A 14402-nucleotide genomic window follows, 5' to 3' on the forward strand; every position below is an offset into this window, starting at 1 on the left:
TCATCGTATTATTTTATTACAGTTTTTATGTCTCGACTCAAGCAATCCATCCTTACCATATTATTTTATTACAGTTTCTGTTTCTGCATAACTCACTCACAGATGCACCTCTTTGCAACAGCAAGAAACAATATCCATCAACAAAACAACTAGAGAGGTGAACTAACAGAGAAAACAAACTCACTCAGAGAGATGCACCTGCATGTTTATTCCAACCATGCATTTGATAGTGTAAGCGGGGATCCAAACCATGTATCCAATAGTGCAAGTGGGGATAGCTTAATTAAAAGAGTGTAAGCGGGGATAGTTCAGTTGGGAGAGCGGCAGACTGAAGATCTGAAGGTCGCGTGTTCGATCCATGCTCACCGCATTGTTTTATTACAGTTTTTGTGCTCCGCATGACTCACTCAAAGATGCACATATATACTTGCTCCAACCATGCATCCGATGGTGCAAGCTGGGAGAGCGTCAGACTGAAGATTTGAAGGTCGCGTATTTGATTCACGCTCACCGTATTGTTTTATTACAGTTTTTGTGCCCCGCATGAAGATCTGAAGGTCGCGTGTTCGATCCACGCTCACCGCATTGTTTTATTATAGTTTTTGTGCCCCGCATGACTCGAGCAGTCCACCCTCACCGCATTGTTTTATTACAGTTTTTGTGCCCCGCATGACTCGAGCAGTCCACCCTCACCGCATTATTTTATTACAGTTTTTGTGCCCCGCATGACTCACTCAGAGATGCACATATATACTTGCCCCAAACATGTATTAGGTGGTGCAAACGGGGATAGCTCAGTTAGGAGAGTGTTAGACGAAGATCTGAAGATCGCGTGTTCGATCTACGCTCATCGCATTGTTTTATTATAGTTTTTGTGCTCCACATGAATCGAGCAATCGAGTATCGCCAAACCATGTATCCAATAGTGCAAGTGGGGATAGCCTAGTTAGGAAAGTGCAAGCGGGGATAGCTCAGTTGGGAGAGCGTCAGACTGAAGATCTGAAGGTCGCGTGTTCGATCCACGCTCACCGCATTGTTTTATTATAGTTTTTGTGCTCCACATGAATCGAGCAATCGAGTATCGCCAAACCATGAATCCAATAGTGCAAGTGGGGATAGCCTAGTTAGGAAAGTGCAAGCGGGGATAGCTCAGTTGGGAGAGCGTCAGACTGAAGATCTGAAGGTCGCGTGTTCGATCCACGTTCACCGCATTGTTTTATTACAGTTTTTGTGCCCCGCATGAAGATCTGAAGGTCGCGTGCTCGATCCACGCTCACCGCATTGTTTTATTATAGTTTTTGTGCCCCGCATGACTCGAGCAGTCCACCCTCACCACATTGTTTTATTACAGTTTTTGTGCCCCGCATGACTCGAGCAGTCCACCCTCACTGCATTATTTTATTACAGTTTTTGTGCCCCGCATGACTCGCTCAAAGATGCACATATATACTTGCCCCAAACATGTATTAGGTGGTGCAAGCGGGGATAGCTCAGTTGGGAGAGCGTTAGACGAAGATCTGAAGATCGCGTGTTTGATCTACGCTCATCGCATTGTTTTATTATAGTTTTTGTGCTCCGCATGAATCGAGCAATTGAATATCGCCAAACCATGTATCCAATAGTGCAAGTGGGGATAGCTTAGTTAGGAAAGTGTAAGCGGGGATAGCTCAGTTGGGAGAGCGTTAGACTGAAGATCTGAAGGTCGCGTGTTCGATCCACGCTCACCGCATTGTTTTATTATAATTTTTGTGCTCCACATGAATCGAGCAATCGAGTATCGCCAAACCATGTATCCAATAGTGCAAGTGGGGATAGCCCAGTTAGGAAAGTGCAAGCGGGGATAGCTCAGTTGGGAGAGCGTCAGACTGAAGATCCGAAGGTCACGTGTTTGATCCACGCTCACCGCATTGTTTTATTACAGTTTTTGTGCCCCGCATGAAGATCTGAAGGTCGCGTGTTCGATCCACGCTCACCGCATTGTTTTATTATAGTTTTTGTGCCCCGCATGACTCGAGCAGTCCACCCTCACCGCATTGTTTTATTACAGTTTTTGTGCCCCGCAACTCGAGCAGTCCACCCTCACTGTATTATTTTATTACAATTTTTGTGCCCCGCATGACTCACTCAAAGATGCACATATATACTTGCCCCAAACATGTATTAGGTGGTGCAAGCGGGGATAGCTCAGTTGGGAGAGCGTTAGACGAAGATCTGAAGATCGTGTGTTTGATCTACGCTCATCGCATTGTTTTATTATAGTTTTTGTGCTCCACATGAATCGAGCAATTGAATATCGCCAAACCATGTATCCAATAGTGCAAGTGGGGATAGCTTAGTTAGGAAAGTGCAAGCGGGGATAGCTCAGTTGGGAGAGTGTCAGACTGAAGATCTGAAGGTCGCGTGTTCGATCCATGCTCGTCGCATTGTTTTATTATAGTTTTTGTGCCCTGCATGAAGATCTGAAGGTCGCGTGTTCGATCCACGCTCACCGCATTGTTTTATTATAGTTTTTGTGCCCCGCATGACTCAAGCAGTCCACCCTCACCGCATTGTTTTATTACAGTTTTTGTGCCCCGCATGACTCGAGCAGTCCACCCTCAACGCATTATTTTATTACAGTTTTTGTGCCCCGCATGACTCACTCAGAGATGCACATAAATACTTGCCCCAACCATGTATTAGGTGGTGCAAGCGGGGATAGCTCAGTTGGGAGAGCGTTAAACGAAGATATGAAGATCGCGTGTTCGATCTACGCTCATCGTATTGTTTTATTATAGTTTTTGTGCTCCGCATGAATCGAGCAATCGAGTATCGCCAAACCATGTATCTAATAGTGCAAGTTGGGATAGCCTAGTTAGGAGAGTGCAAGCGGGGATAGCTCAGTTGGGAGAGCGTCAGATTGAAGATTTGAAGGTCGCGTGTTCGATCCACGCTCACCGCATTGTTTTATTACAGTTTTTGTGCTCTGCATGACTCGAGCAATCGAATACCGCCAAACCATGTATCCAATAGTGCAAGTGGGGATAGCTTAGTTAGGAGAGTGTAAGCGGGGATAGCTTAGTTGGGAGAGCGTCAGATTGAAGATCTGAAGGTTGTGTGTTCGATCCACGCTTACTGTATTGTTTTATTACAGTTTTTGTGCTACGCATGACTCGAGCGATCGAATACCGCTAAACCATGTATCCAATAGTGCAAGTGGGGATAACTTAGTTAGGAGAGTGCAAGCAGGGATAGCTTAGTTTGGAGAACATCAATCTGAAGACTCGAGCAGGCCACCCTCACTATATTATTTTAATACATTTTTTGTACTCCGCATGACTCGAGCAGTCGAATACCGTCGCAAAAAGCTAGTGGCACAAACAGACAAAGTCTAAAAAGCTTTTGGGAGAGCGTCGTGAACTAACAGAGAAAATAAACTCACTCAGAGATGCACCTGCATGCTTGCTCCAACCATGTATCCAATAGTGCAAGCAAAGATAGCTCAGTTGGGAGAGCGTCAGACTGAAGATCTGAAAATCGCATGTTCGATCCACGCTCACCATATTATTTTATTATAGTTTTTGTGCCCCGCATGACTCGAACAGTCCACCTTCACCGTATTTTTTTATTACAGTTTTTGTGCCCCGCATGACTCGAGCAGTCGGATACCGCCACAAAAATCTAGTGGCATAGACAATCAGAGTCTAAAAAGCTTTACAACTCTTTGCAGAGGTGAACTAACATAGAAAACAAACTCACTCAGAGATGCACCTGCATACTTGCTCCAACCATATAATTGATGGTGCAAGCGAGGATAGCTCAATTGGGAGAACATCATATTGAAGATCTAAAGGTCGCGTGTTTGATCCATGCTCATCGTATTATTTTATTATAATTTTTATGCCCCGCATGATTCTAACAATCCACCCTCACCGTATTATTTTATTACAATTTTTTACCTCATGACTCCAACCATGTATCCAGTGGTGCAAGCAAGGAGGCCTGCATTCCATACCATATATTATATGCATAAAACTTACTCCTGATCCCACGACATAAGAACAAGCAATATGCACAATGGAAATTTAAAGACTGTAATTGTAGTTAGGTGTTCTTATTCAATTTAATCTTTTGAAACTGTAAAATCAATTTTACATTGCTGTGAACATTGAACAGATAAAGGTTGAATAGCAGTATATTTGCCGAGTATAAAGCTCTCATGATTCTTTGACATAAACCTGGAGGCCTTGGATTTGATCAAGTGCGACTAAACGCAGACATAAATGACAAACTTAAACTAACACACAAAGTTTCTTTAATTATCTTTCGCTTTGTTTGCAACCTTAACTAGAGTTGCAGAGTCTCTTCAGTTTTTTGTTCGGTTTGTTTGTAACTTTTTAACTACTATGTTTTATGTATCTTATACAAGTTGTTGAAGTTTTTTTAGTACGAACTGATGGCACACAAGAAGCAGTTTCTCCATTCTTCAGGAACCAAGGTGATATAGCTTTGCTAAGTATAGCCATAAAATTCTGCCTGAGAGTGGCAGGCCTGCATCTGTTGCTTCAGAACACAGGGTTCACAAAGCATGAATATAGTAATTATAGTTTAGTGATAGGCTACATCCCTCCTATTGAGACTTTCTCCGACTTGAGGAGAAAAGATGTCTCAAAAAGAACAATAGAGAAGAGAGAGACTAAACTAATTTAAGTTAAAATATACGCCTGAAAGAAAGTAGGCACTCCAAAATTGTGGGAGAAAGCATAGAAATTATGAGATAAATCCAATCTCATCATCCCATAAAATTATCCTAAAAGACTTTCTTTCCATTAGGAATCAAAAGCATAATAATAAATAAAATATATAACAACAACAATAACAACAAAACCGTAAGTCTCAATTATTTGGAGTTGGCTACATGAATCTTTTGCCACCATTAAAATTTGTAAAATGTCATATGTTTAATTAAGTTCATAGTACTTAAATCTTTATTTATATTTTCTATTAAAGTCTTTTTAGGTTTTCATCTACCTCTCCTTATACCACTAACATTAATCATTTTACCTTTCTGACTATCATAAGATCATCTAAGCACACTTATACTATCTTAAATTATTTTTTCTTATTTTATCCTTTATCGAAGCGACACTTATTCCAAAATAAGAATATTTCTTTTTCTATCTTTCCTAATAGCTCCACACATCCATCTTAATATTCTCATCTCCACAATACAAACTTTTTATATCTTAACTGTCTAACACTCATATTCATAAAGTATTGTTGATCGCACAACTATCTATAAAATTTTTCTTTTAATCTTAAAAATATTCGATAATAACATAAAACTCCTCATATCTTTCATTGTATTAATCATCCTATACCCTATCAATAGTCAATCTCTTTATCTTATTGAAAATAAAGGTGTGCAAGTTGCCAAAAAGCATTATTCCTTATTATTATAAAAAAAAAAGCATTCTATATGCTACAAAGATCACTACTAATTTAATGGAAATGCAATATTTACCGGTTGGTACTTAAAACTATTTTTGTTGTTTGCTTATGTTCCCATGCACATACTATATCATATAATTCATTTATCCTTTTTATTTAAGATTTCATTTATTCAGGCAAAATTAGACCTGTGAAAAACAAGGTTCGATGCAGATTTGATCCATGTTTAACCTGATAAAAAATTTAGCATTTTCGTAGCCACCTATATGGTAATCAAATTTCAAATGCTTGTCCTTTCAGCACGTATCGATCATTATTTACTAGTCTTATCAAGGACCAGTACAAAGCCACATAGGTCATTTTCCATCAGTATTTTATTTTAATTTTTTCCAGGTGATATTGGCAGTACAAGTTGGCATACAGCTGGGTTTACTGGTTGCTAACCAGCATGACGGTCTGTCAAAATTAATGTCAGACCGGAATTAAAATCTTTTTCTTGGACCACAAACAAATTGAACACTAGCGAGCTATCCTGGCAAATGCATCAAACATTGGATTTATTATATAAGCTCAATTTGCTGGTTCCTCTCCTCTCAAGAATTCCCCCTGTTTCTTTTTCTTTATCCTCCTTCCTTCCCTTTGCACCTTCTTTGACCTCTGTAACCCTTCTCTTCTGCACTAATCAACGAAGGTTCTTGGATACCTGATCCTAACCATAGATATTTATAACCATGATACAATAAATGTTACATCAAAACATTGGATTCATTATATAAGCTCATTCACTCCCATCGCAGCCTCGATTGTTTACATTCATTAATTTTCTCTTTCCATGTCCCCCTCCTCAGAATTTTCCCCTTAGTTTTTCCTTCTTATTTATCTTTATCCTCCTACCTTCCCCCTAAACCTTTCTCTTTATCTATATCCTCTTCTGTACCAATCAACTTCTTGGCTCCCTAACCCTAATCATAGGAATCCACAACCATGGCAAAACAGATGTCGTGCAAAATTGAAGAGTTGGAGGAAGAAAACGGAATGTTTAGAGCCAAGAACAACAACAATCTTTAAACCCTAGTGAGACTTCGAAACTGGGGCGTAGATAACAGTAACTAGCAGAAAAACAAGGAATTAAGAAACTAATTTACTCGCGCACATAAAATTCACAGCAGTTACAAAGAATTATCGAACGGGAAACCCTCCCTACGAGCTACGAAACAACCAAAACCGATCTATGTGTCGAACAAAATGCAAACAGACAAGCCCCACTCTCCACGACAAAGTAATCGAGAGAGACCACATCCCTTCCGTACCCCAGATCAAGAACAGGGCATAGGCCGATGCAAATCAGGAAAGACGAAGAAAGGAAACGAGAAGGGGAGACGAGAAAGAAAGAGAGGGAGATGGAGGAGATCGGCGTACCTTCGGCGACTTTGAACCAAGAAGCAATGGGACAGACAAAAAGCGATTCCGGCATGAGGAAGGAACAATTATGCGTTATTTAAGCGCCGATGGCATCCCGTTCCCGCAATTACCATTTCAAAGTTGATACTATATATATATATATATATATATATATGTATATATATATGTATATGTATATATATATGTATATGTATATATATATATGTATATATATATATGTATATATATATATGTATATATATATATATATATATGTATATATACATATATACTTATATATATATGTATATATATATATATACATGTATATATGTATATGTATATATGAAAATTTGCCCATCACTTTGTATAGATGGGAAATTATGGATTGAAGTGTCGAACTGTTTTCATGTAGTAAAAATGTATCATTTTCTACGGGCATGCGGCTTCAATATAGCTTGATAAGAAGATAGATTAAGTAAAGACATTAATTCCATCATTAACGCAGTCTGAATAGGAAATTGCGGCAAGGAATTAATGTACTAGCAAGCGAATTGGATCAGGAAACACAGGGAAGTAAATGAGGATAAGAGATGTTTGCATGGTTACTGGATCTGTGACTGTTTGATGGCGACGTCCAACTTAGGCCCGCAGTTCATCGACCTCACGATCTTGGATCCCGGCATGCCATCGATGGTCCTGCGCTCCGAGCTCTTCCTCGCTATGTCCCTCATGGAAACTGCCAAGGAAAGCTTGGGGTTGAGACGAACGGTCCTGTTGAACTTCTTGCAGAGAGAGGTGTGGGAGTCCACGGCTTCTTCCATGGTCGCCGCCGGTGTCCGCTTCATCTGCTCCTTCACCGCCTCGGAGCAGAGCCCGCAGATCCATCTCCCGTGGAAGAACTCCTTGATCCGGCGTATGTACGTGGGAGTGCAGTCTTCGGACATGCCACAGCACTCGCACTCCGCGCTCTCCACGTCGTTTGCGGTCGCCTTCTCGTTCAACTCCTCCATGATCTTGATGGCGTTCATGGTTGGCTCGCCCGATGAGAGCGCTTGATCCTTCCGCTGGGCCATCTGTCGTCGCATAAAGGACGTGAGAGGGTAGGAAGTCAAGCACGGTGATGTATAACACACAACGAACATCAAAACGGAGACTCGCTTGCATGCAGAGAGGCTCTCCACATCGAGAGAACCAAGTGTTCTTCAAAGATGCTCTCTCTCACTGCGTCGACTTTGTTGCTAACTGCATGACGCCTCCTTGATTACGTAGCTTCTTTCTACTGTTCCTTGATTCATTATTTACGTCCTTGTGAATAGATCATTCCTCGTGTCATAGTTTCTTGTGTTGCTTTTATGATTACGGGGCCAACTCGAAGACAGATTAAAGAGCGAGTGCATGCCACATGCACATGCAGAGCAGGGACGAGCTGCAGAAAGATCATGCTAGCTTGAGCCTCCAGGAGACCTCGATCATGCTACTTTGCTTCATCCAAAAATGGAATCAGCATTTTCTGGTGGATCTTAGAATTATATGAGCATTTCTCCTCGCTCTTGATCATAATAGAACACAAAAAAGAAGAAGAATAAAAGAAAGGAAGCCCTGCAGAGCTTTAGATGAATAACAAAAAACTAGGATACAAATGACACAAACTTGCAAAAGATGAGACATGGTTCTTCCTATTTTGTACAGAGCTCGGACTGCATGTTTCAACTTGAAACAGGTAAGCTTCCTCTTTATAAAAGGTGGAAAGCTTAGAGTTGCAAAGGGGGAGGGTGGGGGGGAGAGAGAGATGTTATCAAGATGAAGCCACATAAAAAATATTTCCAGAGGAACAAAAGTGCAAAGACCAACTTTTTCCATCACCATCCATATACGATCAGCAAGAAGACAAGAAGCAAAGTGAGATATGATGGTTACCTTGCGGTGGAACAGATGTGATTCTTGCTCTTGTTTGGAAAGTTTGGACTGCATCCCCACTTGAAGCAATGGAAACCTCTATTGTTCTACTAATGGGGTGATGAGATTGCCTTCTCCCCTCCTTTATAGATAGCAAAAAGTGGAACAGTGTTTAGATCAGGCCTTCTGCAAAAAGTCACTAAAGATGGAACCTGCGGTTGCAGACGGCTTCTTGCATGTTTCGCCATTACGCTTCAAATTGCTGCAACTGGCGGCCTACGTTGAGAGCGCGCACTGTGGAAGGGCGTGTGAGCGAAGACACAGGAACTGCATCGCCCATGTGTCTGCACCAAAACCTTGGAGATGGCAGGAGTTCGACATCCAAAAGGCAGGGAATGTTAGACTTGTCGAGATCGGCACTCGTGATCCCTCACGAGCTGCAACTCGAACCTAAAAGTCGAGCAGGGAGAAAAGTTTCCGATGGCTAATATCTCGACTAGTAATACGAGATATTTGCGTCGTCTCTTCCCCCAGTAACATCTGCAATTTGTTACGGAGATAGAAGAAGAAGAATCTAAAGGAGAAAACTAGTACGTATAGTTTGTCCTGATGTAGCTTTACGTCCGAAGACTCGGTTGATTTGTATGGTTAACGTAGTGCTGAAATCTAAACTCTTCTTTCTCGTGAGATTTAGACGTTGAATTAGATTTATGTTCAAAGATATCTGGTGCTGCATCAGAGAACCACAAACAACTCAACGTTATAAAAAAAATAAAAAAAATATCAGAAAATGTGGTATGCATGCATTGATCAGTCTTGTCGGGGAGTAAGAACAAACGGATCCTGGATTCAAAGGATTGCTTAAGTTAATGCTGAGGTCTTATCTTTACAAGCTCCTTCACATGCACTTAGTTGATCGTCAATTTTGAAGCAGATATTGTGATCTAACCTCGTGTTAGAATAGTATCAAGCAATCGTCTTTTCTAGTGGATTAATCTACAATTAAGAAAGAAACCAATATGTTTATTGAATCTGACAACTGCATTTGTAAATGTTACTCTGTAGAGTGAGTGTTTCGTCCAGAACTCCATGGAATTAGAGGATGCGTGCATGGAAGAGCCACCCGAAGACCACACGTATGACGACATCCCCCACATGCAAAGCTAAACTACGCTCGCTTGGCTCACCTCTTTTCTCGGAAGTGGCCTCCACGCCCATGCACGTGACATCACGTGCTCGGAGACGTGAGCCACACTATTTATACTGCTATGGGGTCTAACGGAACGGTAAAGCTTAACACGTTCCAATATATATTAGACAGCCATGTGATCCACTGTTACGTAGCCTTGCCGGTGCACCATCACCACCACCACCGCCGCATATAAACTAATCCTCGTTGACGATGGGAATATTGCCATGGACTTGCATGCACCCGATGCGCGTTACCTTTTGGGTCAGCAGCTGTGTCGGGATCACGAGGACACCCATATCGATGCATTGTTGTCCATCTACCCTTCTATCGGAGTAATTATTATTATTGTGTCCAAGGGTTCACCCTCCCTTGCCTGCTTCCTCGCGGTGAAACGACGACACACGATCCCGAGGCGATTGTGGTGAAAGGGGGATGACCCTTTATTCTTCTTCTTCGTATGTGCCAGTGCGAAGCATGTGTTCCGGCGGAAATCGGACATTAGCTCAGAAATTGAGGAATGGTGGCGGCGACGATGGTGCCCATTTAAGAATCCCAAGGACATGCACTCCGTCTGTGGTATTTTGTGCGATTGCAGCAGCTGCAATGGTAGAAAACCTGACAGGGGAAGGGATGCATGGCATGGGAGTACGCAAAAGGAGTGAAGACGGGCAAGATGTCTAATTTTATTGATTTCTTTTTTTTTTTGCTGGCATTTCACACTACAATTTAAATCGTCCTAGAATTAATATCTGAGGTTAGAGAAGAAAAGGAACGGATTAGGAAAAATATGGAAGACATTGATGAGCTGAGCTGCTTCAAGGATTTAGGGCAAAAGAGCATGGAAAGTAGCCTAAATTCCTCCTAATTTAACCCCTAGGGAATTACTTTCGGTAAAAAGAGAGTCCTTTTTGGCCTCCGCCGCGCGATCAATCCGGACTGAGACGTCACCGTTAAATGAGATGTCGGAAGTCGGGGCCGTGGATCAAGAAGTCGTCAGCGGCAGCGGCGTCCACCGGCGTGGGACCGTTGTAGAGGGAGGCGCCGCCGCCGGCGTGGAGGTGCTGCTGCTGGAGCTCCTTCTGGCGGCGGAGCTCGAGGACCTTTCGGTGGGAGTTGGAGTGCTTGGAAACCACGAAGGTGGGGCTGGCGGCCGGGCGGTACTCAGGCACGAGGCGGCCGGACTTGTAGCGGACGCCGCAGGCGTTGCACAGCGTCTTGGGGCCCATGGGCCCCGTCCGCCACTGCGGCGTCTTGTCGGTCTGGCAGTGCAGGCACTTGCGGCCGTCCGGCGCCGCCGCCACGGCCGGGCCGGCGGACATATCCTTCTTCTTCGACGCCGGCTTCGCCGCCTTCTTCCCGCCTGCGCCGGCGGCAGCAGCGCTGGGGGGCACGATGAGCTCAGACTCCGGCGACGGAGCGGCCGTCAGGGACGGGGAGAGCACGAGCAGCCGGGAGGACCAGCTGCAGGGGGCGGCGCGGGAGCGCTTGCTCCGCGCCTTGCCGGGGACGAGGGCCTCGGCGCGGAAGGGGGCCACCTGGTTGGCGGCCTCCTGAGCGGAGAACTCGGCTCGGGTAGCGGCCGCCGCGGTGGTCCTGGAGGAGGTGGTGGTGGAATTGACGCCGGAGATGAGGTGAAGCTTGTGGAGGTCCTCACTGGAGAAGGATTCCTCGACGAAATTAGAAAGCCATTCGAGCTCCGCCAGCTCGTCGTACTGCTGCATTCAAAGATAACAAACAAAACAAGAGAACACATGATTCCTTTTCTTGCGTGCAGGTAATCGAGAAGACTTTCGCTACCACATGGCTCGCATTTCGGGCACAAAATTATCCCTCCTAGTGGAAGTACTACGACAGCGAAGGCGGTTAACCTAAAACCAGACGATCGACTGCAAACAAGTTTCACGAGGAATCCATGAAAACGATCGGGTCGAACAACAAGAACATTAATCTCCTTCGAATCGATTCCGGTTATCATGTCCGCACTTAATTTTGCCTGGAAATGTTCGGGGCAAAGAAAATGACCGGAAAATAGCAAAGAAACAGAGCCTGTGCATTATGAGAAACTTGAGGAAAGAAGGTTGGGTAGAGAGAGCCAAAGGCTCATCAGGTCTTCGTCCAGGGGAGGAGAGGTGGGATTACCGGCTCGCATAGGTCGCCGGAGAGGCTGGCGTCGGCGAGGCTCCGGCAGACGAGGTCGCTGGAGAAATGCGGCTCGAGGGCGGAGAAGGAGTTGCCGCAGCTGTCCACGGCAGTGACGGTGGAGGAGTCCGTGGAGTTCCCGGCTGCGCCGTCCTCCCCGGTCGCGGCCAGCCCCCCGGCTTCGTCCTCCTCCTCGTTGGAGAAGTCCAGCAGGTCTTCCACCGAGAACTGTTCGCCTCCGCCGCCGGCCTTCCTCTCCGGCGCGCACTGCGGGTTCCCGTCGCGGTAAAAGCCGCCGTGGAAGTACTGCGGTGCCTCCATCGCCGTCCTTGTTCGAGTTCCAAATCAGGGTTTATGACGCACAGAGAGAGGAGGGAGGATTAGGAACCAAAATGGGAGACAAAGAGAGAGAGAGAGAGGTGGGACGAGGTCTGGTTTATCTGAAGGGGACCGCCGTAGAGCTACAAAGGAGGGAAGTCGGTCGAGTAAATAAAGCTAAAAGCCAGGGTTAAGTCCCAATTACTAATACGGGCCCACGGATGAGTGCACAACCCCTTCACTCCCCCGGGGAAAACCACTCATATACCACGCCCCTATCGCCCACCTATATTTACATTCATACCCTTCCCTTCCCTTCCCTTCCCTCGGAACTGCGTTCGCGCGAGACGGACAACTCGTCCGTCAAGCCCGTTGGCTGACCATCGTTCCTCGTTGCTCCCAACACATAACGGATGGATATGTAGTAACGGTGCCGTTAATCGGTTCCAGTGATGCGAGAGTTAAACGCGAGGGATTAAGACTTCTCCCCACCCTCCGAAGGAATCGATCCACAGCTTTTGTGGCTGCGACTCGTGCATTAGAGTCCAAGTTTACAGCCGGATTCCTCTGCCTCCCCCCCCTCCTCCCTCGTAATTTCCTTTCTCGCCCCCATTTCCCTCCTCGGGATTCGCGTTCCTTTTTCTATATATATATATATATATATATATATATATTACCTGCTTTTATTTATTGCGATATTGTTTTTTATTCCGCTCTCATTTCCACCCCCCGGGCTTTGAAAATTGACGGGGTCACGTCGAAGCACGACGGTTACAGCTCGACTTCGCACCATCCGACGGGCCGGGTCATCCCACGTGGACACCAACGGTAGCAGAGGAGGCCATCCACGTCGTCGGCCTTCGACTTCGCCAACGTGGAGACACAACGTTTAGTCTTCGGATGCCTTTTCCGCCCTCCACGTGACGCGTCGTAGGAGGACGGGACAGCATATCCCGCTTTAACAACCGTGTGATCTGATCGAATTAACGAATCAACGGTCGAGATGTGGTGTAGCAACTGCGTTAAAATTACAATTGATCCTTTTGGTGGAGGATGTAAGTACTGCTGCGACAGATGATTGGGCCAGGTCACGTCTCTCTGGTGGGACCGGGGGGCACGTGATGGGTGTCAGCGACCATGTGGGTCGCCGAGGTCGCGTCAAAAGCCCCACCGCGAGCGGTGGTCAATTCCACGAGTCCGCATCCGATTGCGTTCCTCACTCTCCCCCGCTGCACTTTAACCACGTGCCCCGGTCGCACGTCAAATCTGTAACGTTGATTAAGCGAGCCCAACTATGGACGTCCAAATTGTACCAGTGGTCATTGTGATCGGGTGGGATCGAAGTGCACCGAGCTCATCTTTCTGCTGCACGATCGGAAACGAGTGTGACATGGTCGAGTAGAATTGGCTTGGGGAACTCGTACATGCTGCATCAAGGTTCGATCGTGTGGTTGCACGAATGTTGAGGAAAACAATGAAGCATCAGGTGGGCTTCCGCGGATCTTAAAGCAGGGATGTGAAGAGGTCAAATGTAGGCCACCGCACGTGGGGGTTTTAATTCGTCGAGAGGAAAAGGAAAATAAAAATTCATTTTTTTTACCAACTTCCATCATTCTCAAGTATAATTTTCCTTTTATCTTTTTTTATTTCTTCATATTTTCTATCTTCTTTATTTGTTTTTTTTTCTTTCACTCTATACTATTTGTGGTTAAAGAGTAGTTATATTAAGTGAAATTTTAATATTATTATGTTAACAATCAATTAACGTAGTTTGGTTACGATCATATTAAGTTCTCGAGTTTGCATCGTTGTTTCTTAATTATACAAATCGACTGATAAATTTACTAAGTTAGGTATGCAATCTATTTTACCAACCTTCAAAATTGTACCTCTCGACATCAAATGGCTAAAGTGAATGTTAGAAATTATGTCGGTAAATAAATTGATGCATGATACCACCGGAACCAATTAAAGCATATAATTATGTCCGATATCAATGTATATATTTAAGCATAATGATCAT

The 14402-nt window shown here is 44.5% G+C and overlaps 2 protein-coding genes and 4 non-coding genes across 7 annotated transcripts; 4 read left to right on the forward strand and 2 right to left on the reverse strand.

The window, feature by feature from the left end:
• Window positions 1-960: 960 nt before the first annotated feature.
• Window positions 961-1033, forward strand: TRNAF-GAA (transfer RNA phenylalanine (anticodon GAA)). The gene has a single exon. It is a non-coding gene; the product is annotated as a tRNA-Phe (tRNA).
• A 105-nt stretch (window positions 1034-1138) lies between these two features.
• Window positions 1139-1211, forward strand: TRNAF-GAA (transfer RNA phenylalanine (anticodon GAA)). Its single transcript has one exon. It is a non-coding gene; the product is annotated as a tRNA-Phe (tRNA).
• A 445-nt stretch (window positions 1212-1656) lies between these two features.
• TRNAF-GAA (transfer RNA phenylalanine (anticodon GAA)) lies at window positions 1657-1729 on the forward strand. The gene has a single exon. It is a non-coding gene; the product is annotated as a tRNA-Phe (tRNA).
• Window positions 1730-2868: 1139 nt separating this feature from the next.
• Window positions 2869-2941, forward strand: TRNAF-GAA (transfer RNA phenylalanine (anticodon GAA)). Its single transcript has one exon. It is a non-coding gene; the product is annotated as a tRNA-Phe (tRNA).
• Window positions 2942-7424: 4483 nt separating this feature from the next.
• Window positions 7425-7886, reverse strand: LOC135638376 (uncharacterized). Its single transcript, XM_065151492.1, has one exon. It carries the CDS (start codon window positions 7860-7862, stop codon window positions 7437-7439), a length of 426 nt encoding a protein of 141 aa, XP_065007564.1. The 5' UTR covers window positions 7863-7886; the 3' UTR covers window positions 7425-7436.
• A 2695-nt stretch (window positions 7887-10581) lies between these two features.
• Window positions 10582-12518, reverse strand: LOC135635302 (GATA transcription factor 9-like). Of its 2 annotated transcripts, none has more exons than XM_065146286.1 (2): window positions 12062-12518; window positions 10582-11634 (listed from the first exon to the last, which is right to left on the reverse strand). In XM_065146286.1, exons 1-2 carry the CDS (start codon window positions 12380-12382, stop codon window positions 10873-10875), a joined length of 1083 nt encoding a protein of 360 aa, XP_065002358.1. In that variant the 5' UTR covers window positions 12383-12518; the 3' UTR covers window positions 10582-10872. The 2 variants fall into 2 exon arrangements, with proteins under 2 accessions (XP_065002358.1, XP_065002354.1); XM_065146282.1 differs by having other exon boundaries at window positions 10582-11637.
• Between the last annotated feature and the right edge of the window lie 1884 nt (window positions 12519-14402).

The sequence above is a fragment of the Musa acuminata genome, chromosome BXJ1-3 (assembly GCF_036884655.1).
Source record: "Musa acuminata AAA Group cultivar baxijiao chromosome BXJ1-3, Cavendish_Baxijiao_AAA, whole genome shotgun sequence".
Classification (NCBI taxonomy): Eukaryota; Viridiplantae; Streptophyta; class Magnoliopsida; order Zingiberales; family Musaceae; genus Musa; species Musa acuminata.

What these genes read in the sequence shown, in the direction of transcription:
- LOC135638376 (XM_065151492.1), bottom strand. Translation starts at nt 7,862, where the DNA reads ATGAACGCCATCAAGATCATGGAGGAGTTGAACGAGAAGGCGACCGCA.
- LOC135635302 (XM_065146282.1), bottom strand. Translation starts at nt 12,382, where the DNA reads ATGGAGGCACCGCAGTACTTCCACGGCGGCTTTTACCGCGACGGGAAC. An exon ending in CCGGCGACCTATGCGAGCCG is followed by an intron (nt 11,638 to 12,061) that starts GTAATCCCACCT and finishes CTTTGAATGCAG; the next exon opens with CAGTACGACGAGCTGGCGGA.